At 40.5% G+C, this 26,809-nt stretch overlaps 1 protein-coding gene across 1 annotated transcript in view; it reads right to left on the reverse strand.

Annotated features, from left to right (window-relative positions):
• Positions 1–324: 324 nt before the first annotated feature.
• LOC126400099 (integrin beta-3-like) overlaps positions 325–26,809 on the reverse strand; it is a 34,460-nt gene continuing 7,975 nt past the window's right edge. Inside the window, exons 5-15 of the mRNA XM_050060564.1 lie at positions 26,625–26,787; positions 25,396–25,557; positions 25,134–25,229; positions 22,049–22,138; positions 21,282–21,416; positions 18,164–18,608; positions 9,972–10,194; positions 9,791–9,891; positions 7,912–8,031; positions 2,949–3,115; positions 325–1,157 (exon numbers count right to left, since the gene is read on the reverse strand). Coding sequence (XP_049916521.1) covers positions 1,089–1,157; positions 2,949–3,115; positions 7,912–8,031; positions 9,791–9,891; positions 9,972–10,194; positions 18,164–18,608; positions 21,282–21,416; positions 22,049–22,138; positions 25,134–25,229; positions 25,396–25,557; positions 26,625–26,787 — 1,771 coding nt within the window. The 3' untranslated portion in view covers positions 325–1,088. The remainder of the gene's footprint in view (positions 1,158–2,948; positions 3,116–7,911; positions 8,032–9,790; positions 9,892–9,971; positions 10,195–18,163; positions 18,609–21,281; positions 21,417–22,048; positions 22,139–25,133; positions 25,230–25,395; positions 25,558–26,624; positions 26,788–26,809) is intronic.

Below are 26,809 nucleotides of genomic sequence, written 5' to 3' on the forward strand. Positions count from 1 at the left end.
AGACACTGGTTACTGTTTAACCTTCAAAAACATCAGTGATTAAGAATAGTTTGCTTATCATATATATGTATATACATATAAATATACATACTCCCTAAAGTGTCTTTCATTTGAAATATAATATCTTTAATTGTTCATTATGGAATAAAGCTCCTCATCTATTTTGAATTTTATTGTAGCCTTGCCTTTGTTGTTCACATCTGGACTGTGGTTGTAAAGTTCCCCACATCAGAATGAACACGACATATTTGAAATTTCAGGAAAACAAACTGTACACGAGAGACAACGCTTATCTCCCAGAGTCCACACAAGACACTGCACCAGTTTTCAGTAAATTAACAGTTTACTCCAAACCACATCTTATCTCCAGCATGACACTTGACTGAATTAAAGACAGTTTATCTTGCCGTTGTCCCACCGACGACCACAAACGGGAAATCCCAACATTGTGATCAGGAAATGAAGTTTGTCTTGCAAAACATTATCTGCCCTTTTGTTCTCCCACTGACTTCAAGAGTTAGTTCACCCACATCATTTTTTTTATTTATTTCCACGCTTAGCCTCAGCGGTATCCAGTCATGTGGATAGTTTTGGTTTTATGTTCCTCTGGACCAGATATTCAGAATAACCTACAGATTTTGCTGCCAATAGTTTTCTTTTGATACGATTTTCCGTCCACAGCTACGTCTGTGGGTTATCCAGAGGACTGGCAGCTGAACAGAGATGTTAAAGTTTAAAAGGCACAATCTTTCTGGATTTTGGGGGCTCCGTTTATACTTTAATATAGGGGCAAATAAAATAAAAACTATATACATGGCTGGATACTATGGGTAGGGGTAAACCTGCACAACACCAGAGCTCTTTGTCAACCATACAAAAATCAAAACAATCTTATTCATCATCGTGCTATAAGTGGGCATTTATGACAAATCCCTGATAAAAATGTGTCCTTGGAATCATTTCTACATATTTACAAACAGAAATAATTATTAATTATTGTCTTGTGACAGTAGAGGCCTGCACATGATTCGGTGCCTTCCCAAAAAGGACAGTAAAAGTCCATAGTTCTTCATCCTTGTTCAGTAGCATCAGTCTTTTCCTCTGTATGTGATGTTCGTGAAGGTAGATGTGGCTCCTTTGTAGAGAGGGTTGTGTCCCTGTTGGTCAAACACACATAAAGACACATCAGTTAAGAAGAGCTTCACAGACATGATATTAATTAAACATGCTTTTCTTCTTGTGGTTCAGGACTCTAAGAAAGGGCACGTCAAAGGTCCCCAGAGAATTGTGTAATATAAAATAAAAGTTAAAAATTAAAATAGCCACTACGACACTCATCCCAGACACACATCACTTCAAGGTGTGGCTTACTGTATGTTTTCACTTCCATCACTGAACGAGCATCTTAACACTACTGTGATTCTTTGCGGTCACAGGCCTATGGGATCCGGGTGTGTTATAGAGGCCTGTTCCCAGTAAAGGCTAATTAGCGTTAGCTTATTTAAACCCAGCCCTTCCGTTAGCTGCCTTTTGTTCTGCTGGGAGTAACAGCATGCTACAAAAATAATAAAAAACATCTTCAGAAAGTGAGCGCGAGAGGCTGGAGAGGCTGTGTGTGTGGCCTATTGTGTGTGAGTGTGTGTTGGTGCAGGCAGGATTGTGTGGGTGCCACGCCATGTTTTAAAAATGAGTCTAAGGGGGGGCGGGGGGGTGGGGGGGGGGGTGGGGGGGGTGGCACCACAGCCTTAAACAAAGTCTATGTGTATCTTTTCTTTCCTTCCTTTTCCTTTTTGATACTCTCACTTCTAATATCTTACATTTAATACACTACTTGCTACTGTATCAAACAGCGCCCCGAAACAAGCGTCTGTCAGGTTACATATGACAACTTGTAAACTATTTGTGCTTCTCAAAGTGAAGGAAGGATTCTTTAATGACTAAATTTCAAGGAAGCTAGGTCATCGAATCCCACCAAAGGAGTGCTCCAATGTCAAGGATCCTTCGAATTTATCGAAGATCAAGTCCTTCCTTCAGAGAATCTTCAAGGATGCATGGGTATATCCTGCCTGATATACTGCCTAAACTGAAGGCGGGGCCTCTTCAATGACGTGCACCTGGCCACTTGCTAGCCTTTTCCCATGTATGTACATCAAATGCTAGGAGTCTTGCCTAGTCTCTGTCGGACCCAGATTGGAAGGACCTACCAAGGAGGCATCCTTGACTTGAGAAGTACCTTATATGTCAAGATGGATGACATGACAGTTCCCCAAAAGTGAGGCCAAAACATTTTGATCGCCCCCTGGTGGCTGGCTGAAGTATAGGTCATAAACCCTGCCCCCCTTCATGTAGGGGATGGGGCATGGGCCAAACTAAATTTTTTCCTAAGATAGTTCCTTGCATTTTAGGTGGTACTTATCACGATGATGTACATGCAAGCATTTTTCTGACAAGTTTGGTTTAAATTAGTTATTTGATTCTATAAAAACGGGGTGTGGCATCATGATTGACAGCTGTGTGTGTCAATAGATGTGCTCGCGATCAATGGGCAGGATCTCAAGACCATGAGATTGCTACTGTGGCCATATTCAGAATATTTTTTGCTTTATTTTGTACAGTGGGAGACTTTGTTAGTCTTTATATACAGTAGAAAGCTATTGGTTGCACGGCAACTAGTTGCACGTTATCAGTGTAATGAGAACTACGGATTGTCACCAGTGCTAATGTTGTTAGCTACAGTTAGCGGCAGCAGTTAAATGTGGAAGTGAGATGGGAAAGTTATTTTTTTAATTTCTAGTTTTAAGTTTTCCTTAACCACATGTTGACTCCTGACATTGGCACCCACTCATCAAAACATTAATAATCCCTTATCTAAATGAAAGTTGACACCACCTTGATTTCTTAGTGTTGAGCAATCAGCACATCAGAGCATTTACGCTAAATTCACTGACCGTGTCCCACTTGGCACGAGCGCGTTCTTCCTCAAATTTGGCAAACTCCCGTCTGTCGTGGATGGTGACCAGCAGTTTCCAGATAAGCAGGGCCGCCAAGCCGAGGAACAAGATGGCCCCTGCCACCGACAGAAGCACCACTAAAATGTCTGGACCCTTGGGGCAGTCTGGATGAACGGAAGGAGAGATAACAGAATGACTTAAGAGGACACTCAGGAGAAGATAAGCCAGTAGGCAGGCCAGAGGAAGTCTGATTTCATAATGCTGTTTCCTCTTGTCTCCACATGGATTTGATGTTTGCTGAATGCTGTGACTATTCAGACTCAGACGTGTGCATCTGAGCTCCTGAGAGCAGTCATATTGACACCTGTCATGTCGGTACCTTCTAGCGTGAATGTAAGATGCTTTCTGAAAGTTATCAGATCTGTGGAGTGATGCAAGAGAACAAGAGCAGCATAGCAGTGGTGAAGAAGGCAACGGGATTCTAAATACCAAAGAGCAGAGAGGAGGATGGGCTGACGTGGAAAATAGTAACCTCACTCAGCCAGGCCACAAATCTCCCTTCCCTCATTGTGGTCTGGCAAAACTCAACAGGAATTTGATTTGCAAAATAAATACATGACTGACAGTACACTCTCTCTTCTCTGAAGCCTGTACTCCAGCCCAGACATTACTTGTTGTGCCCTCCCTGGTCATTTTTCCCATCATTAGCTGTTCCGGAAAACTTTTCGTAAATTAACCATTGAACATGTTTCTAAATTAGGGGAGTAATATGCAGTGCACTGCTGAATCATTTTTCATTTTATGTCTACAATATCTCATTTAAATAAGCTGTTCCGGGAGGAAGTAAGCCACATCATCATCTCAACGCTTGTTAGTTCACCGTAGGGCTGTACCGAATGTCATTTTTTGACATCTGAGGTTTCTGTTGAGGTTTTTGAATGAAGCTGTCGTCATGTTGTATGACATCATCACCCTCAAAAAAATCCTCCAACAAAATCTTTAGTTTGAACAAAGTGATTCACTGCAATAAATGGGTTATTTTTTACTACTGAATCAACTTTCGTCAATGAATAAATGTAATTTATGGTGCTGTTAGAGTGCTGCTAGACCGCCTTGTTAAAACAGGTACGTGCTGTCCTTTGTGTGCAGCAAGCAGGACAGTAGACAGTCTTTTAACTGCAGTGAAAATGTTGTTTTTGAAGGCTAAGCGCCAAAAAATATGGAAGCATGAAGCATCTCTTTGGATAAAAACATCTATAATGTTTGACTTTTGGACTTTACAGCGCTCTGCAGTTATTGGAAATGGTTGGATCACACAAGTTGGAAACAATTCTATGCAAAAAATATCAGCATGGCCCAATTTTTATCTGCAACTGTGCCTAAACTCTGGGTTTAATCAAGGTGATTGGACATGTAAAAAAAAAGATGATTGAGAATTCAAATATCAACATGATGAATGAAGCTTTGGCACAGCCCTAGTTCACTGAATGGTTTGGCCCCTATTTCCAAGCTTAATTAATTCTCAAGGGATATTTTCTTATTGGAAATCTTGTTGTAAAAAGTTAGATGGGGGCATTAAGCTGGCTTTGTGAGGCTAAGAGAATGAAGGTCAAAGTTATGAGTAGTCTTTTAAAGGCCCTGAAAATATAGTTTCTCAGTCAGCATCTTACTATGAGCAATTTTGATTATTTCAGATGAGTGAATTTCAGTCATTTTGTTTTGTCTGTACTCTTCTTGCTGATTTGAAATGTGGTGGACTCAGTTTTCACCCATTTTTTGTAAGTCTGGGCAATTACTTGAATTTTATTTTAAGTTCCGATTTTGGCTTCCAACGGTCATAAAACAAGACAATAAAGATAAAAAGATTATTGTGCTGCAATGATGCTCCCGTTTTGTCTTATGATGTAAATCCAGCAACCCTTTTCCTTTACAGCGGTACACTAAGTGTTGCCAACTTGGCAACTTTTGCACGAGGTTTAGCAACTTTTCAGACCCTTGTAGTGACTTTATATCTAAAAAGTGACTAGAGACAAATTTAGCAGCTTACTCAGATCATCGGGGAAAAAGAAAAATATATAATAAGTTATACTGGAATTCATTCCAATGCATGCTGCTCAGAGTAATTCAGTCCATGGCTCTTCTGCTAACAGCATAGGGTCAAACCCTTTCCTCTTGAGTGGTGTTTATATTTATATATTATATATTAATCATTTTATTTTATTTTTAATTTGCTTTTCAGTTGAATTAAAGTTCAAGAAAATCCACTGTTAAAAAAGTCGCTTTTTCTTTCAAGGGCTCAATAAATTTTCAAAGTCAATGAGCAATTGCGTTAAATAATCAAGATATGTTTATGCCTATCCCAGCTGACATTGGGCGAGGGGCGGGGTACACCCTGGACAGGTCACCAGACTATCACAGGGCTGATACATAGAGACAGACAACCATTCACACTCACATTCACACCTACGGCCAATTTAGAGTAGTCACCAATTAACCTGCATGACTTGGACTGTGGGAGGAAGCTGGAGTACCCAGAGAAAACCCACGCTGACATGGGGAGAACATGCAAACTCCACACAGAAGGGCTAAATCAGAATTTAGCAATATCAAATACTAAATACTAAATCTAGTATTACAGAGAACGGGTTCTCTTTGTGTTCAAGGTTACAGGAAGTGTAAACTGAAGTCTGGCAACAATTCAGTTTTGTCATTGTTGGTAAAAAATGTCTCACCTTAACACTTCTAGCCACCAGTGATCAGAGCCATCTGGTCCATATGTGTGTGTACGTGTTTGCTTGCCAGGCTGGATATTTGTCTGTATATCTAACCATTAGTCTATGTGGTCTCTATAGCGCATACATATGTGGAGAGTAGTGTTGGGTAAGTGGGGTGACCTTTTACAGCCGACATCAAAGCTTTACTCCTCTTCCTCTGTCCTCATTCCTACTCTCCTTTATTTCCTGCTCTTCAGCTGACCCTTTTGATCCCTACAGCCTCAACCATTACAGCTCATATACAAATTATGTCAGGCTGGTGCTACGAGCTTGTCTCTGCAACATTATTCATTTGTTTGAAATGAGAAAAATTCTTAGTCAGCTTTGAGGCATGTCTGTTTCCTATCTTCTCCTCCTCTCTTCTTTTCACCTTCGTAACACAGCTTCATGTTAAATGTTCTCTATCCCTCTCTTTTGCTTACTAAGTCTCCTCTCTCTCATTCCTCTTGAGGATATGTAGAGTCAGCGGGTTCCAAGGCGAGCTGGGCAGCTGTTTACAACCCTCTTTGACACGGCAGGGTGCACCGTGTTCAAGGCAAACCTTGGTGTGCTCCTCTGCTACCCAGTTGTGCCTAAATTAAACACACACATTCATTAAAGGCAGAGCCAGGGACAGACTTTCTCTGCGGGCACTGGTGGTCATTAAAGGCTGTTTTACCACCCTACACTCTTTCTATTTGGCCACTTAACGAGCAGATGAAGGGCATGCAGCAGGGAAGTGACAACTTGTACTTGGGTGAGGAAAAAAGCCCACTGATTTCCCAAGACGATAGAAGTTTGCTAGAAACTCTAAACCAATCAAACTATTGATTGAATGGTGATGCATTTGTGGTTCTAGATTTTATGCTTGTTAGCTTTTGAGTTCTGCATTTACTGTCTATCTGTCAAAGTGGCTTCCTTCACGTCTTCCACATATAATCTTTACCACAATTATAAGATATTGTCCTTAAAGCAGTATTAATTGATTTCTTTTGGCCACCATGGGGCAGCAGAGCAATCTGTAAACACAACACTGACATGTAAGTATTAAGCTCGTAAAAAATAAGACCTAGCATTTTTTTTAACTCAAAAACTTCTAAATTGCAATATGCTTTTTTTTTGGCCACTTGGGGGCAGCAGAGCAAGCTGTAAACACAAAACTGACATATCAACGTATCCTCACACAAGTATGTTGAGTATGATGTCTTACGAAAATGCACAAACAACAGTTTGCAAGATATCTAACGAATTAGCACCCCACGAAAGGCATCATCACATTACGTACTTAAAGTAAAGTTACATATTTAATTAAAGTTACGTAGATTGGGTTTAGAGTCATAAAAATGACATATCTTAAAACAACTGCGAGCTCTCTTGGTTTCATGTGGGACTTGAACACCAATCTCCTCGGGCAAAGTCCTGCGTTTGTTTGACCCATCTACCAACCAGACCTGCCTCCTTACACAGACTTTGGTTCTTTATACTACTTTCTTCTTTACTCCCTTCAGCGTATTCCTCCTGTGATTGCAGCCTTCCTGATTATATGGGTTATAAATGAATTACTGGCCTATGATTACGTGGGTTCTATACAAATTGGGGTGCATTATTTTTCGTAGCTATACGTACAAGCAGTGCATGACAACAGCTTGGACATTATCTCTCAAACTTGCTAGCAAATACTTGCCTGATTGCACATACAGCAGACACAGAATAGCATTAGCATTAGCATTCATGTAGAGTGGTGTTTATAGCCAGACAAATGTAAGCCCAATATTCACTTTTGTTTTAGGTCTTGGTTTGGCTCACCAACTCCTGAGGGAAATATCTGGATCTCTTTATCTGCTAAAACATCTAATGTGTTCACCAATAGTTGCTAACTTTGTGAGTTTGCCATTTGCGGTTGTTCTGGGACTGTGCAGCTTGTTTATCAGAGGTCTTTTGGCAAAAAAAGCTGCCTGAAAATTAAGTTCATAACGGTGGGAATAGGCATTAAAACCAAAATGAGCTGACAGACATTGAAATACTCTGTTGAGCTGAAGAGAACTGCAGAGTTTGGTGCTAATTCTCTGTGGGTTTGGTACTGAGAGTGACCCCTTTCACATTACACTCAGTCATTAGATCCATTATTAAAATTCAAAATATTGATTAGCACAGCTTCAAGTATTTGTTTGTTGGGTCAGGTATGCATGTAAGATGTTTTCTCTTACCTGGCTCTTTGACAACGTACAAGATGGACTTCCCACCGGCGTCCTCATAGTACTGGAAACGCTCCAAACAATCGTCTTCATCTTTGTAAGTGCAGTTCACAGCATTTGTATCATGGAACACTGCATACAAAATGAAAACAGTTCATCAGTTAGTAAAGACATATCTTTACTTGTTTTTTTCTATAATAAATACCTCAAAATCAACCAAAAGATAACTCACATTTTTTGGTCGTGTTGGTGAGACATAAACAGAGTTTTGTAATGCTATTAAAAGCATTACTTGAAGTGTAGAAACTTTCATAACCTCGGAATTCAAATATCTTTATTTTTATTAACCGTTCACTTTCTAATAAAGTGTCCTATGAACGTTTTAGGAGTTGTAACTAATGATTAATAAATCATTTACTACTGCCTGATAGATCAGTTATAAGCCATTAATAAGGACAACCTTCGAGTTGCCACAGTGTGAAAAACCTCTCTGGCTGGTGTTTATCCTCCTCAAGCATGATGATGCTTGTTTTGACTATTTAGCAAGCTTTGAAGCGAGAGACTGTAAAATGAAAAGCATGAAAAGTTAAACTTACAAGCAATAAAACCCACTTTTATACATTCAGGTTTTGATTTTAAAGTCTTACGTGGTCTGATATGACCAGTAAAGGGATTTCACTGACTAATCAATTAGTCATCTAGTCAAGTACTCTGACCACTAGTTGGCACTGTTGGCAGCAGTCATCTAGTAGAGGATAAAACGGCAGCTGCGGCAGGAGAGGAACAGAGTCACCCGACATAGGTGAAGCCTGCTTCCCACCCATGTTGGTGCCCTGATCTTTCTCAACACTAACCAAAATGAAGGCAGGATGGGCGTTATAACGTCTAAGGAGTAAAATGTTATTGACCAACACTCTGGATTTATTGTTGTTGTACCACCACAGAGCCACTGCTGTCACTCCAGTTTCCCATTTTTATAGCAGCAGCTAAAAAAGAAGCAGATGTTATGTTAGGAATTGTGAAATGTAATATGCTGTTGTCGTTCACTGTTACAGTGTTTATTTGTTTGTATATACGCTCACGAGCCACTTTATTAGGTACACCTGTTTAACTGCTTGTTAATGCAAATAGCTAATCAGCCAATCACGTGGCAGCAACTCAATACATTCAGGCAGGTAGACATGGTCAAGACGACCTGCTGAAGTTCAAACTGAGCATCAGAATGGGGAAGAAAGGTGATTTAAGTGAGTTTATATGCAGCATGGTTGTTGGTGCCAGAGGGGCTGGTCTGTCAGAAACTGCTGATCTACTGGGATTTTCGCACACAACCATCTCTAGGGTTTACAGAGGATGGTGTGAAAAAGAGTAAATATCCAGTGAGTAGCAGTTCTCTGGGTGAAAATGCCTTGTTGATGCCAGAGGTCAGAGGAGAATGGCCAGACTGGTTCAAGATGATAGAAAGGCAACAGTAACTCAAATAACCACTGGTTACAACCAAGGTCTGCAGGAGACCATCTCTGAACCAACAACACGTCCAACCTTGAGGCAGATGGGCTACAGCAGCAGAAGACCACACCAGGTGCCACTCCTGTCAGCTAACAACAGGAAACTGAGGCTACAGTTCACACAGGCTCATCAAATTCTGGGAAAGGTTTGCAGAGCATCTGGACCTTAATCCGTTTATTGACAACTAAATAACTGATAATGACCCTCCTTAAATCTTAATATACTTAACAAGTGAAGACTTAATGGCTTATTGAAATGGTTTACCAACATTTAGAACCACATTTTTCCATATAAAAGGATCAAAGAGCCAAAGGTATTCTTCCACAACCTGGCAACCCAAAACTTGTTCTCTTTAATAACTTCTCATGGATCTATAAAGCATTACCTATTTCCTCCACAAGCTCAATCTCATCCTTGCAGATCCGAGAGCAGGTGTTGTCCTCAAACAGCTTGCCCCTCTTGAAGTGCTTACACTCCACACACTCCCTTTAAGAGGAGAAACATACATCAGCTCATTTCACATAGCCTTCTGGACATGAATATGACATCTTGAGATGAGGACTCACTTCTTCATGGTGCAGGCGTCAGGGCAGGTTGGGCACTTGTCACATGTGGCCCCGTAGGCACCGGGCTGGGTGCACTCACAGGCCCCGCACACACACTGGCCCCTCCCGCTGCACAACAAGCCAAGGTTGGACATACAGGTGTCGGTACGCCTGGAGCAGTTACAGTTCTCACCCTGCCAGTCCGGTGCACACTGGCAGAAGCCGCAGTTACAGACGCCATGACCTGGGAGACAAGAAAAGTATAAAGGAGAAACAACCATGAGATAAAGATGCTCTGACAGAGCTACTGTAATACTGTTTACTGGTGTAACTTAAAATAGTGAAACAGGAAGTTAATAAACAACAAAGAAGAAGATGACAATGTGACCAGCTGAAATTCTGTGTGACAGGGAGGGTGTGTCAGGAGTTGGGAAAGAGGGAGGAATTTCATTTGTTGTGCGTCATTTGCTAAGTTTGCTGGGCTTATATGAGTTCACTGTGTTAATGGCTTTATCCTTCCATATGATGGAAATATTGAACATCATTTTATACACATTTTTAACACAGCCTGACACATATGGGGCATCTTTGGAAATTTTGGGAACTCCAGTAGCATTTAAAACGAAGCTCCGTGGGTTTGAGAACAGTTTGCCGGTCAGCATGAGTTTGTAATGACTGACCGCAGCTTGTTAAAGGCTTATGAGTGAATTTACCACAAGCCTGTGTCATGCTTGTCTGTATTTTCCTGTTGTGATGACGTGTTTTAGCTTTATTTGAGAAATTACATGGTTCATCTCTATCTTGAGGAATACGAGGGGTGACTGAAAAGTTTTGAGCCTCAAGGAAACAAAACAAGATACAGATTTTTCAGTGCTTTTATTTTTCGACATAAATCCACCTCAAGGGCAACACCCATGCTCCGGCAGTGCTGAGGTGCCTTTAGCCCAGCGGAAAAGAACTCTTAAGGTTGGGACCCTGGGACTCTTCCACGGCTTCCATGACATCATTAGGCTGGAGCATTGTCATGGTGGAAGAGGATTCCTCTGGTCAGCATTGCTCAACTCTTCTCTCGGATTTCCTCTCTGAGGCGTTTCAGTAGGTCAGACTAATCATCTTCGGTGATGGTATGACCCCTTTCCGGGAAATCAATCAGCACAAAACCTCGGGAATTCCCAAAAACCAATGCCATCGCTTTCCCAGCTGAAGGCGTGACCTTGGCCTCCTTCGGCGTGGGAAATGATGAATGATTCCATTGCTTTGACTGTTCTTTTGTTTCAGGCTGATAGCGGTGGACCCAGTGTTCATCCGTGGTAATGAATCGCGCCAGAAAATTGACCGCATCAGCTTCAAAAATTTCCAAATTGTTCAATGACGTGGTTCGCCGAGTGCGCTCCTGCTCAGGAGTTAGAGGGCGTGGGACCCATTGAGTGGAAACCTTTGAGAAGCCAAGCTCATTCGAAACATGAACACGGTTATTGATAGTAAGGAATGGTGGTTAATTATGAAAAATACCATTTGGCTTGCCTAACTACCCATTTTCTGGGTTAGGCCCAAAATTTTTTAGTCACTGCCTTCGCTTTGCTTTTAAATAGGGCTGCAAACCAACGATTATTTTTACTGTTGATTAATCTGTTGAGTATTTTCTTGATTAGTCAATAACTTGTTTGGTCTATAAAATGTCAGGAAATGGTGAAAAATCAATCAATCAATCAATTTTATTTATAAAATGGCTATCACTATTTCCTTAAGCCCAAAATGACATGCTCATCCTCTTATTTTGGCCACAACCCAATGACATTAAGTTTGTATTTCCAATTTAAGAAGCTGTAGTCAAAGAACTTTGACTTTTTTACTTAAAAATTACCCAAACAGATTAATCGATTATCAAATTAGTTGGTGATTAATCTATACTAGTCCATATCCTTTGTCACCTTCTACAGAATGACAGAATGACTGACTGACAGTTTCCGTGAATATGTACAGCATACCATGACTTAGTCATACCAAAAATTAGGAAAAAAACAAAAACAAAAAAACATTCGCCCACAGGGGGAGCCACAGCGATCGGCTGCATTTTAGCCATTTTTAAGCATTTTTCTGTTGTTATAGCGCCACCCAGTTGCCAATTAGAGTTACATTTCTCCAGTCACCTTGAGGCGTCCTGTTCTACATATCTACCAAGTTAAGTAAAAATCGACATGGCGGTTAGGCCTAGATAAGAAATTAGCTCTCTAGCGCCCCCATTTTGTTTGATGGGGTCAATAATGGAGGGGTCCCCTCAGATTATGTGTGGTCATATGCCTACAAAGTTGCGTGGTGATCGGTGAAACCCTTGAGATGTTATACACCTTTATGTGATGAGCCACGCCCTCCGCAATATTCATTGCCTTATAGAAGCTCAGTTTTAGTAAGTTTTCCAACTTTTACCAAGAGGGAACTTCATGCAGATCGGTCAAACTTCCTAGGAAGAGATTGATTTGAAGTGTTTTTCAAAAAATTCAAAATGGTGGAAAATCTATATAACCGGAAGTTATGGGTTCCTGAGGCAAATTTGTTCCTCATGAGGAGAGGCATCTCTGTGCAAAGTTTCATGTCTCTACGACATACAGGGCATGAGATATGCCCATTCAAAGTTTGCAATTTCAATCGGTTGCTATAGCGCCCCCTTTGGCCAATTGATATAATGTTGCTTCATTCGCATCCTCCCATGACCCTCTACCACTGTGACAAAATTTCACATGGACTGACGAAGTCAGTGAGGAGAAAAACGTGGAACAGACACACAGACAGACAGATCTAGTAAGATATAATGGTATAAAGGTAAAAGCCTCATTGAGATTAAAAAAAATTTCAAGAATGACCTGGCCAAGAGGGCAGCATAAAACATTGTTACAAATTACAACAAGGCAAACAGACATATACAACTGTCATTAAATTAATAAAAACCACAGTATGAATGCAATTAACACGAGATACAAGGTCAAGGACAAGAACAAATATGATGCGAGAACAATTTCTAAAATGATTTGGGAACAGTCACACTGACTAAAAGAGCGGATTTCCTGATCCTTTAAAACCAACTTTAACTCCCACGACAGTGTTCAGCTCTGCCAGTTTCAGATCCTTCTGAAGATTATTCCAGGACGAAGGAGCAGCATGTTTAAAAAAATTTTTGCCGAGTTCTGTTCTCACCCTCGGAACCAGCATTTGTAGAATATTATAGAGCGAAGGACATATTGATTTTGGTTTCTGCAGAAGGAATCAGGCCAAGAATAGATGTAAATAAGCGCCAAGCACAATGGTCAGGGGCATTCATGAAAAGCAAATCACCATAATCCAGTAGAGGTAAAAAAAAAATAAAAAAAAATGTAGATATCAAGTGTTTCCTTGCCTGAAGGGAGAAGTTGGATTTCTTTCTAAAAAACAAACCAAATTTAACCTTCAGCTTGGAGATAAAGTTTTTGATATGTGATTTTATAGACAAGTTCTGATCAATGATGATACTTAATACTTATTACTAGTATTTGATTTAATTTAAAAGTTAACGACTAATCAATTAATCGACCAAATGCTGCCGCTCTACTTTTATACCCTTATATTCAACAACCATGCTGGGCTTCCTAAAATCAAGCTGGCATTACATGGTCCTTGGTTTCCATCCAATGCTACAAGTATAATTTTTAAATATGAAAGATGAGTGTCATGTCCTGCTAAGACATTTTGTTGCTTTTGAATTTTGATCCCAAACACTGGAAAGCAGAAGTGGTAAGTCATGTTTCTCCAACTGTTAAAGACCTAAAACACATTTCATTGTGTGCCTGTGGTGTCTGGAAGGGTTTTATTTTTGGCTGCATGATTCAGTGTGTGTGTGTGTGTGAGAGTGACTTTGTGTGTGCATTGGTTTGTTGTTTTTCCTCGTATCTATGTGTGATGTGTGCATGCAAGAGAGTGACAATGCAGAAAACATTGCGGGCTATCGCTCCAAAACAATGCTCAAATAAACAATGAGACAGGAAGCAGCTTGGAACAGTCCAACTGGATAAAAGATGATCCATGAACAAACTGTCATTACCACATGACCGCAAGACCGCTGGCTTTTAATTAGACCATTCTGCGGGGGGAAGAACAAGGACTACGGTCCTCGCAGTGAGTAAGGTATTTCAAGACAACAGCAGAGGACCATGTTTTACACACACATGCACACTTCCAGTTCTCTCCCCACTTGGCTCTTTTCTGACCAAACATGGGTTTATTTTTAGCCTCATTACACCACACCGGCCAATGAGTAAGCACAATGGTATTTTCATGTTAATCTATGGGCTTCGGGGAATACAGCAAAAACATTTCTGTGTGAGAGCAGCGGAGGGGGGGTTCAATGATATATGAGATCTGATGAAGCTCGAGGCAGTCTGTGCCAAAACATATGCGATTAACAATGCTCAATCAAAATATCGCCCGCCCAATCTCAACCCTAGTTCATGTGTTTTTAAAACCACTAAATACATAGCTATAAGCCTAAATTAAGTAGCACTTGTGATAGAGGCCTGTAAATCTTGACTCATGATCACAATTCTTTTGGTCCTTTCCTGCCTTTTCTTCGGTCTTCCTCTGAAATTGTCATCATGCCATCCTTATATGAATAGTTAGACATTTAGGGAACTTATTCTGTTTCTTTTTTTTAAAGTTATATGAGAAAATCGATGCAGTTCGTTTGTGGTGAGAACGCGTTCCAACCTGGATCTGAACCAACTGCAGTCACATGACACATTGTTTGGGTTAAACATGAGCATGTTACAGTCCTGGAGGATTATTAATGTGCACCTCCTCCTGTACTGCCTTAATATGCACATTCAGCACATCCAATGCATCAAAACATTGTTTTCTAGTTGGAGCTGCGCCTCGTTTTCAAACTGTATGGTTTGACTAAAATGAACAATGACAGCAATATAGTCCACGATGACCAGCGCTAAAATCAACCTGCGTAGTTGTCCCTCCATTGTGACATTAGAAAGTGTCACATTTACCTTGCAGCTGTGCTCTTCTCCAACGTTTTGTTTACTTCCTGGATTTTCTTCACGGAAACTCTGACAATCAAGAGTAGCTTTCTTGTGCAAGGCATTTGATCTGGTCTGCTTGTAAATACTGCCGTGAGAACACGAACCAACTCTAGGCAATTATACAACTTTGTGACAAAATTAGTCCCTGATTCGGACCAAGGCAAGACAACTCTAGGTCTGAAAGCAGCATAAATTAGCATATGTATGTTTTTTTTTTAAATGCAGAAAAAACAGTTAAAAACTCATCATGTTCGACATCACGGACGGGCTGGAAACAAGTTAGCAAACAGTACACACAGCATGGAGGCCAGTGAAAATGCTACTGCAAGGATATCATATGACGCCACGACTTTTCCTCTTTTTAACCTCTGTGGGGTTGGTGAGATTCCTCCAACTTTCAGAGTCAGAAATCCGACTTATGCAGGCGTTCCACTTGAAATCTCCGAATGGGAACTCCCAGTGCAAATGGAACACATCATTAGATTAGTGCTACCCTACTACAAGAGGAAACTGTGATGAGATGAATGCAGACAAAAGAGAGGAACTGGTGCCAAAAATGTCAGCCATCTGGCAATATCTTGGATACAGGACAGACAACATGGCACAAACACAAGTACTGTGCAAGTCTAAAACCTAGTATACACTGTGCAATTTTTGGCTGTCCCAGATGAAAGATGACCAATGTGAAAGAAACACAGCAATATCTTTGGTTGTGGCTCTAAAACAGTGCTCCTATGTCGCACAGTGACAGAAGTTCAGGGGTGGCTGACAGCCTAGAATAATATTCTGACAGTGTCAAAAAATTTGGGATGACCATCTCACTGTGTGACTGCTGTTACAATCTACGTCCACTAACCAACTGATAGAAATGCAGTATGAAATGACGCGCTGATCAGCGCGACAATTATAAATGCTAGGAGATGCTAATAAATACACTTCAGGCTCTTATTTCAAAATTGGCACGCCAAGTTGGCCTCCCTTTTCCCGGCCACGTTCACATTCTCCTCCTCCTGGTCTTCTCCAGACTTCTTTCAACACATATAAATGCCACTGTAGCAAGGGCTCCATTCATGTTTGTTTTTATTTGTCTCTTACCGCTAGAGCGGCGTAGATGACACATGCTGATGACGTTTTGTTCTTGACTATTGACATCGATGGACATATGTCGTACCAAAGTTTATCAGATCCATGTCGCACAGTGTAGCTGCATTAAACTTATAAGACTGCTAAAATCTCACAGTCAGTAGGAGGCTTAGGTCAAGAACTGAAAATACTTAAATATCGTTATCCCTCATATTGCATATGTTCCTTATATTGAGCAGCCCTTCAATAAACCTACATTATTAGTACAATTTATTGCTGAAAGATAATAAATGTCTACCCTCTAACTATGAGTAATGAAAGCAAAACAACTACTACTGAAAAAAGCCTGACAGCCATGGTTATGTATGATCTAACGCCTACTTTACAGCGATAACTCCACACTGAAAAGTCACCCATAAGCTCTCAATTACAAACATCCTCAGGGTAACATCATGTGTTTTGATTTGATGACATACTGTCTCTTTTGAAATACGAGGAGGAGGATCATGAGGCTGTGACTTTAAGCTCTTAGCAATTACCAAACACAAACTCATTCCCACTGTTTAAAAATCACAACCACAGTGGAGAAGAGTGAGAGTCCCCTCTGACCGGAGGGAGCTACCGTCAGATCTGAAAAAGCTTCCTTTGTGCACGAATCCTGTCGAAATCCTGTGATAAAAACAGCTCAGCCTGGCTGAAGCAAACATACAACCTGAGCTTACCCTCACACACAGTGCACACACCACACCATGTGTTTATTGTGAATGGAGCCCATGTCCTGGGCAGAGGAGAGAGTTGTTATTGTATGTAATTCTTCCCAGATGAGGTGGGTGGCAAGTCAGTGTGGTAGAGGGTGACTGCCAACCCTGATGGCAAAGGTACACACTCGCTCTCTGACAGACACACACAGTGTTCGTGACAGTCAGTGGCACATTTTGACCTCCTTCACTTTTATATTGTGCCCACACTGCGTGGTTAAAGGGATAGTTTAACATTTTGGGAAATAGGCTTATTTGCTTTCTTGCGAGAGTTAGATGAGAAGATTAATACCACTCTCATGTCTGCCTGTTAAATATAAACATAAAACAACAGTGGTAGCTCAGCTTAGTTTATCGTAGCTTATTTTAGCTGAGCTTAGCTTAGCGTAAAAAATGGAAACAGGTAAACAACTTTGTGTGGGACTACCATGAAGTCACTGCATCAGGCCAAAAAACAGTCCAGCACAAAACCTTCCCTAAAAAAACGGGTAATTTTTTTTACTACTATGTTACGCTAACCGGCTGCGAACTGCTAAATTTAACAGCACATGTTTTTCTGTCAGAAAATAATGAATATGTCCATCACAACTTACAAAATCTTATTTTTTTTGTCTGACCAACAGTCCACAATGAAAATATATTCAAGTGCAATGACACAATTCTGACAAAACCAACAAATACTCAGATGTGATAAGTGATAACTGTTAATGTTTGCTATTTTTGCTCAATAAATGACTTTCTGAACTTGATTTTTGAGCCATTTTGTAAGAAAAAATGACAAAAGTCTCTTGTTCCAGTGCCTCCAATGTGGTGGTGTCAAAAATATTGATTTATACATATCGATTCTGAATATTTAAAACAATTCTAATACTCCACGAGTACATTGGTACCATGTCCTAAGCAAGAAAAGAATAGTCAGCATTGTCATGTGATAGCCTTGTTATATTCATCCTTTAAAACAAAATTAAATGGTACGCTTTCAATGTAAATTTTTCCCTAAGGTATTGAAAATGGAATCGAATATCAATATTTTTCAAGTATTATATTAAAGTTAGAAATTCTATTATTGTGACAACACATCTCCAATGTGAATTATGAATGAACTTTGACTCTGTGTGACTGTGATTGGCATTTTTCACTATTTTCTGAGATTTAATGGACAAAACATTCAATTGATTAATTGAGGAAACTATAGGCAGATTAATCAACGAATAAAGGTTCCAGTCATAGTTAAGTTAATTAACTGAATCTTATTTTTCAGCCCTACTCGGTCAGCTTAAGACGGTCAGGCTCTTAATTGACAGAGGAAGCTTACCTGAGCACAGTTCCCCCTTGTAGCGTAGACAGTTGAAGTCGTCACACTCACACAGCTTCCCCCACACTTTCCCAAAGTCACTGCTGTGGCACACACACTGGCCGCACACACAGTCTCCACGGCCGCTGCAGATGGCAGACTGAGGTCCTCCAGTGCCTGCGGGTCCGCTGCAGCGGTCCTGCTCTGTGGGGTTATAGTCACCCTCTGCGCACTCGCAGTGCGGCCCCAAGCGACCCGGGTGGCACAAGCAGATGCCACACTCGTAGGTGCCGTTGCCGTGGTTGCATTTGGGGCTGTCGGGCTGGGCTTTGTTCTGGCACTTGCAGTCGCACTCAAAGGTGACAGTGATGGTTAGGGCGTCCTTGAAGCCTACGGGCTTGATGATGAAGGTTTTCTTCTTCTGTTTGGGGCAACCTCGAGCTCTGGCCTCCACACTGAAAGAAACCTGAGTGAAAAGATGGAGTTAAAATTGGAACATGTTATATTTAGATTGAAAGAAGTGTTTGGTTCAAACATCTGTCTTTTTTAAAATGCTTTTTCATGACAAAGATTCTACATCCACACTTTGTAAAAACCAGTCATGCTTCTGTAGATTAGATAGATTTTAAAACATGTGAAAGCACTTTAATGGTCCAGTTAATGTTTTCTTTTATAGTCTCTCAGATTGTGAACAATGTCTAATCACTATTGGTGGAAACAGCACAAAGACCTGACACAGGGAATGCCTCCGTATGTATTTAGTCAAAGTAATTGTTCACTCAGCGCTACATCCAAATCTGGTAAATGTCCAAAAGTGGGCAGTTACTACATGTGGAGAGAAAGCCATATATGGCAAAAATAAGAGGGGCTGAGGCAGAAAGAAAGAAATGTGTGGAGGCCAAAAAATGTCACCTGGAGTGAGGAGAGAACGAGGAAAGGAGCCAAAGAAGCTGTGATAAAGAAAAAATGCACAAAAGAAAGAACTCTCTAAGCAGACAATTTGCTCTCAATGGAGCTGGCAGTCGAAGGAGGAAAAGACAAGCAAACATAAACTAAGGAAGACAAGCTCAGAGACAGTGCTGATCCACTCGTTTTCCATCATCTCTGACACCACGAGGAAACAGGGGAAATCCCACTTACAAGACATGTAGGTAGCTGCCAGAAGGGAAATGGAAAGAGACCAAAAAGAAGGTGAAAAATAGTAAATGGAAGTAACATGTTATTTTTGCAATCAAGACATGATGGTCACTGGTCCCTGACAGATGGGACATGTTGGCTGGTTAAAAGGTTGCCATGGGAGTACGCCTGTTCAACTGCTTGTTAACATAAAAATATCTAATCAGCCAATCACATGGCAGCAACTCAATACATTTAGGCATGTAGACATGGTCAAGACGACCTACTGAAGTTCAAACTGAGCATCAGAATGAGGAAGAAAGGTGATTTAAGTGACTTTGAAGATGGCGTGGTTGTTGGTGCCAGACGGGCTGATCTGAGTATCAGCCATCTCTAGGGTTTACAGAGGATGGTGTGAAAAAGAGAAAATATCCAGTGAGCTGCAGTTCTCTGGGTGAAAATGCCTTGTTGATGCCAGAGGTCAGAGGAGAATGACCAGAGTGTTTCAAGATGATAGAAAGGCAACAGTAACTCAAATAACCACTGGTTACAACCAAGGTCTGCAGAAGACCATCTCTGAACCAACAACACGTCCAACCTTGAAGCAGATGGGCTACAGCAGCAGAAGACCACACCAGGTGCCACTCCTGTCAGCTAACAACAGGAAACTGAGGCTACAGTTCACACAGGCTCATCAAAACTGGACAATAGAAGATTGGAAAAACGTTGCCTGGTCTGATGAGTCTGATGAGACATTCAGATGGTAGGGTCAGAAGGATAACGCACCATGTCACAAAGCTCAAATCATCTCAAACTGGTTTCTTGAACATGACAATGAGTTCACTGTACTCCAATGGCCTCCACAGTCACCAGATCTCAATCCAATAGAGCACCTTTGGGATGTGGTGGAACGGGAGATTCACATCATGGATGTGCAGCCGACAAATCTGCAGCAACTGTGTGATGTTGTCATGTCAATATGGACCAAAATCTCTGAGGAATGTTTCCAGCACCTTGTTGAATCAATTTCTTTATACTTATGCAGCAATCTGCCTTATCAAGACATTTTGCAGGATGTTGACATAGTTTGTAGACTTTTTTGCAACAAAAAAACCCTCACTGGGAATAAGTGCATTATCTCATCAAGGGTTGTTTCCTTATCATGGACGAATAAACCTCGAGAGATGAATGTGAGATGTGTCCTGCTGAGAAGAATGCTTTTTGCCATGTTCCTGATAAAATAAGGAGTAAGGGTGTATGACAAGTGAGAGGATTAGCAATAACACAGGAGAGTATTAACACTGGTAAATATGGATACAGCTGTCTCAGGCCACGGTCACACTAATGTGTTTTATTTTAAAGCAGCATTTTTAAAACAAAAATGATTAGAGTAGAGTAGAGTAGAGTAGAGTAGTGATTTTTATTCCGAACATGTTGTCTGGACTGACAACAAAGTGGAACTGCTACTGAAAGTAACACAAGTATAAGGCCGTCAAGGCGGTGGCAAACAGATTGAAAAATGTTGCAAAGAAAATATCAGAGTGGTACCTTCTGGGAGCATTTTCCGGGGAGTGCCAACACAAGAAGGATGAAATCACAAAAGGTATGTGACTTGACTGATAAGATCCAGTCAGGGAGTTTACATGGGGGTCTGCGTCATTGTTGCTAAAGCCTTTGTTTCTGCCCATCCAGACTAAATAACAACCTGCAGTTTTCAAACTAAAATGGGGTCAACAGTGTTTTCAAAGGTCTCCATTTCAAGGCTTCCAAAATATTAAAATAGTGTGGATGCTAGATATAAATGTAGTAATAAACATACATTTTAAAACAAAAAAAACCTCTTAAAAATATGACATGTTCTTACATCTTCAGGCCCCTGAAATTCCTTCAAATGAAACAATCCATGAAGGTAAACTTCTTATTACCACAGCGATGCCATAACCTCTGTTGAGGGGTCATTAGTAGACATTACTTCATCTCAAGGGGTAACAAGCCCAAACAGAAAGGAGGGACATGCACTGACCGTGTCTCCTATCTTGAGCCCAGAGCAGGATTTGAGGCCAGGAATGAGCTCGCCATTCAGACAAGTGGCGTTGAAGGACAGGGACAACTCCTCAGGGACGCCTTGAAGCTCCAGCTCCACCTTGGAGCGGATTTTCTGGCAGCAGCGAGGAAGGAAAACAGCAGTAAACACATACACATGGAAGGATGACAATATGGACTTGTGTGGTGAGGCCAAAACCGCATGTTAATGGCATGTTTTGAATGTGGTTGTGCCAAGCCAAATCCCATGCTGGGATCTGGAAAACCAAACCAGTTTTCAAAATCTGACATTGCTGGCTGTTATGGAAAAAAAAAAAAACTTTTTTTCAAAGTCCATTCAAATAATTTCTCTCATCCAATCTGCGAACATGGCACTTCATTTCCTGCTGTAATTAAATGTAAGCTTATACATTGATTGACTAACATGTTAGCTTGCATTCACATCTGTACACACGTCACAAAGCCAGAGCCAGGATTAAAGCTAAAATAAAGTTTCGGCAAATTCACCTGTTGTCTGCAAAATAAACCCAAATAAAACAGTGAAACGCAGCCAGGAGGCTCCCACATTTGGTCAGCTTCACACTTTGGCCACTGTGGAATTTCTACTAAGACTTTGGCTCGGCTATGTGTATGACTCAGATACTGTGGGTGTGTGTCAGCAAACATGTCATCCCCTGAAACACTGTCTAGTCTAAAGTGTGTGTGTGTGTGTGTGTGTGCATGCGTGTGTGTGTGTGTAACACTTACAGCGTAGGCCTTCTGTATGAGCTGAATAACATTGCCCGAGTCGTTGGACAGTGTTCCTACTGTGGTGCCAGGAATCAGCTCACTGTAGTTCTACAAGACAGAAAGACAGACAGACTGGAAGACTGTTGTCATCCTACACAGCCAGAGAAACTATTAATAATCACTAATGTATCCTCAGCTACATACATATATATAAAATACACCCCTCAGTACCTGCCAAGTATTATAAAACATTGCATAATGTAAAAAAAAAAATCCTCTTTTCACATAAAACCTGTTCACATAACAGTAAGTATCTAAATACATGATTATTACTTAAAAGTATTTTTGCTGATGATAAAATAATAACAGTACTGGTAAGATCATTAGTTTTTCTATTTGTATTTATTATGCATATATTATGTAATTAGTCCACAGAAAAATGTTGGTTCCTCAGCGGTTCTTTGGGGTGAGTTGATGCGCTATATTGCACTGCTGCAACACAAAGAACTGTATTTAAAAGCCACTGTATTTATTGTTTTTTAGAGGTTCTCTACTGGTTCTTTCTCGAGAACCTTGACTAAAGTAAACTAAAGAAAACTAAACTCATCTAAACTAAACAAACTAAACTAAACTAAACTCATCTGAGCTAAACTGAACAAAACTAAACTTGACTAAACTAAACTTGATTAAACTAAACTAAACTATGCTAAATTGAACTGAACTAAACTAAACTGATCTAAGCTAAACTGAACTGAACTGAACTAAACTTGATTAAACTAAACTAAACTGATCTAAGCTAAACTGAACAAAACTAAACTTGACTAAACTAAACTAAACTTATCTAAGCTAAACTGAACAAAACTAAACTTGACTAAACTAAACTTATCTAAGCTAAACTGAACAAAACTAAACTTGACTAAACTAAACTCATCTAAGCTAGACTGAACTAAACTAAATTTGATTAAACTGAACTAAACTATGCTAAACTGATCTAAGCTAAACTGAACTAAACTAAACTGAACTAAACTAAACTTGAGTAAACTAAACTATGCTGAACTGAACTGAACTAAACTTGATTAAACTAAACTAAACTAAACTGATCTAAGCTAAACTGAACAAAACTAAACTAAACTAAACTAAACTAAATTGAACTAAACTAAGCTAAACTAAACTAAACTAAACTAAGATAAGCTAGGCTAAGCTAAACTAAACTGGATAACCAGTAGAAAACCTTTTAACCCTATATGGTTCTTTAGAGAGTCTTACTGGTTCTTTCCCCACTAAACTAAACTAATCTTAGTTGAAGAACCAGTACAGAGCCATTTAAGGCCCTGTGTGGTCCTTAAGAGGTTCTCTACTGGTTCTTTCCCCAATAAACTAAACTAAACTAAGCTAGATAACCAGTAGAGAAACTTTTAACCCTGTATGGTTTTTTAGAGGTTATCACATGCTTCCCCCCCCCAGTAAACTAAACTAGACTAAGTTGAAGAACCGGTAGAGAACCCTGTATGGTTCAATAGAGCAGTCGTTCCCAACTGATCCAGCCAAGGGGTTCAGATTGCTCTTTAGTCATTTCTCCAAGGTCCACACAGTTTAAAATATTCAGCGTCATACTTGCATTTGGCCATGTCATTGAGCTAGTTAGCTGTCTCTGTCAAGTAGCTGTCCATAAGTCACTTACTCTACAGCAGGGAACAGCACTTCAAAGTCAAAGCTCTGTGCCGCAAATTTACTGTACTTCAAAATAAAATGTGCTTTTACAAACTTGACATGTTCGCAAGTCACTTGCGGACCCAGGACCCACTTTTGGACCAGGACCCACCAGTAGGGAACCACTGCATTAGAGGGTTATTATTAGTTCCTTTCCAAGTAAACTAAACTAAGCTGAAAAACCAGTAGAGAACCATTAAGCCCCTGTATGGTAAATGTTCTCCTCTGGTTCTTTTCCCAGTAAACAAACCTAAGCTAACCTAAGCTGAGGAACCAGCAGAGAAGCCTGAAGTCCCTGTACGGTTCTTTATAGGTTATCTGATGGTTCTTTTCCTAGTAAATTAAACTAAGATTGAGCCAGTAGAGAACCTTTGGACTAAAGCCCCTGTATTGTTCTCTTGAGGTTCTCTACTGATTCTTCTGCTTAGTTTGGTTTACTTAACTTTGGCCTACAAACAGTTTACTTCAAGAGGATAACACATTGAAACAGTGGTTCTCGTCTTTTTGCCTATATACTTTTAAGCCAATATTTTGTAAGATATAATTGAAAATCATTTATATGTTCATATGATAAGTTTCATTAGAAGCACATTGACTCCTTTATGGTATTATCTGGCAACATTTAGGAGCCCCTAGGCTAAAAATAATAGACATTACAATTTAAGCCCTTTGTAAGAAAGAGTGAAAAATGTCCACAATTTTTTCTTCATCACCCAGCTACACAGGAGGACAGTTAATGATAGGAAACCACAGAGCAAGTACAAAAAGGAAGCTGATGGCAGCTCCTCTGACCAGTAAGAGATGCAACTCTGGCTGCAGTGGTTTCATGGCATGAAGTAGTTGTAAAAGTTTTGCCCAACCTTTCCTGTTGCACGGCTCATAAATAAACATGTAAAAAAAAATACTGTAATAAAGCGGAAGTGTGTCACACTCTAACTCCTGCCTAGTTACTCTGAAATTCTTGACTTGTTTTCCCATATGAACAACAAGTTCAATGAGTTTGATAGTATTTGATATTAATAATTTATAATTTGATATTATTATGGTATTATTATTCCCTCTAAATCTCTCTCATTTCTGTGAATGGTTGTTTTAAAAGTTAGTCGTCGGAGTGTTTCCAGTTTGGGAAAAACTGAGTTTGTATCTTGCTGTGTCTGAACAGTGTATAATAGTGATTTATATTGAGTTTCCATTCTTCCAGTGCAGGATCCAAGAATCTCTGTTTGAAACCAGTGAGGTTTGGAGGACTTTAGCAACAGTGTGTTCAAGATGAGATGATTGCTGAGTGGGGGATTTATCATCTTCTCAGTTTCAGTTAAAAAAACTTTGCTTAATTTACATTTTTGTGCAGAACTTGAACAGAGCACAACGCTTGAACTGCAGAGCTCCTGACCTGGTACAAAGGAACCACAGGGTTGGTGACAGCAAAGATGAGATTGATGTTATTCTCCGACATCTTCTCTGTGATCAGAGCGAGAGATGGGTAGTCCTGTGAGGCCAAACCGGACAGAATGGTTAGCACATATACACATAGACACTGAAATGTTTCTTTTCACGCTTCACTTATTTAAACAAAGTCTTTTATTGTCTTTGTTTCTCTCTCAAACTGTTTCTGCCCACTGTGTGCACACTCAACACACACAGTATACACTAACCATGGTGGTTGACATGCTGTACATATTTTCAGAGTTGAGGTGGCACTTCCCATCGTTGGGCTGCACGATTCCTGCCAGACGACCGTCCAGAGCCACGTGAGTCTTAGCGTCCGAGGTGAAGATCAGAAGGTGGGATGCACCTGGGCGCCAGCCGATCTGCTCCTAGTTACCATCAAACAAAGTGACAGGGAAAGGAAGGAAAAAATTAAACTCAGCTTTTCAACTGGGAAGTTCATTTTTGGTGGAACCTAAAGCAAAAAAATCAAATTTCTCAATTGGTTTAAAGGTCCAGTTTGTAGGATTTAGGGGGATTTATTAGCTAATTATATCTACATGTGAGCGGGTCCTCGTCTACATAGATCACTATGTTGTACCACCATGTTTCTACAGTAGTCCAGAACTGACAAACCAAACCCTGGCTTTTGATAGGGCCATTCACGTTTTTGTGTCAGACAATGCCGAGTTCTGTCGGCTACGTGCATTGTTTTTCAAAATACACTTCTGTTTTCACAGAAGATTTAATGTTTACATACTGTCTCTTTCAAAATAAACACACTACATCAGGACAAATATGTGAATAGACTTTTTTTTTTCCTCCAACAACTAATGCACGTGGTTGGGTTTAGGAAAAAGAAGAGGGTTTGGCTTTAGAATCTGTGTTTGTTGGACCAATCCACCCTACTCGAACTTGCACCGCCTTACCTTAACTTTAGTTCTTGTCCCACTCCATTTCCTCCTGACGCCACCAAGCACCGTTAAACTATAACAGCAAGTGGCCGCGTATCATGCCAATGTTAAAGGACGGCTTTTTTGTCAGTGTCTGATGCCGCAAGTCACTGCCCAAGTGCCAGATTTCAACGACTTCGGTGTGAGACCAGGTTGGAAGCACACGTTAGCAGGTGCTAGGTAAGCTGCCTGTCTCCGACATGCTGAACAGTGTTGGAAAAACACTGATTTGTAACGTGAAACTGCTGTATTAAGTGTTTATACTGGTTACAATCACCTGGCCCATTTTTGTTTTGATAATTCTTCTTCTGGTAAAAACCTCCTGAACAATGAACACTGAAGGATTCCTGACCAGGAGAAGCTTCAGGTGGTAACAATCCTAAATCCTCCTAAATCTTGCACACTGTTCCTTTAATTTTATCATCTAGTTCTTCTTATTTTGGAAATGTTTATGAGTGTGACAAAAGAGTTATTTGTGTGAGACAGTAAGGGTGTCTCTTCACCTTGCACACAGCAGCCTGGATGATGGCATCAAAGCCTCCCTCCGGGGCATCTCGGTTTCTGGACACCATCTGCTTCTTCACTTCCTCTGTGAAGCGGCCCACCTCCTCCGTCAGGGACAGAACGTGTTTGTAACCGAACTGGGGCAGGCAGGTGGTATTAATACTGTGAGTGAAACAGAGAGCAA

This window comes from Epinephelus moara, chromosome 13 (genome assembly GCF_006386435.1).
Source record: "Epinephelus moara isolate mb chromosome 13, YSFRI_EMoa_1.0, whole genome shotgun sequence".
Lineage (NCBI taxonomy): Eukaryota > Metazoa > Chordata > Actinopteri > Perciformes > Serranidae > Epinephelus > Epinephelus moara.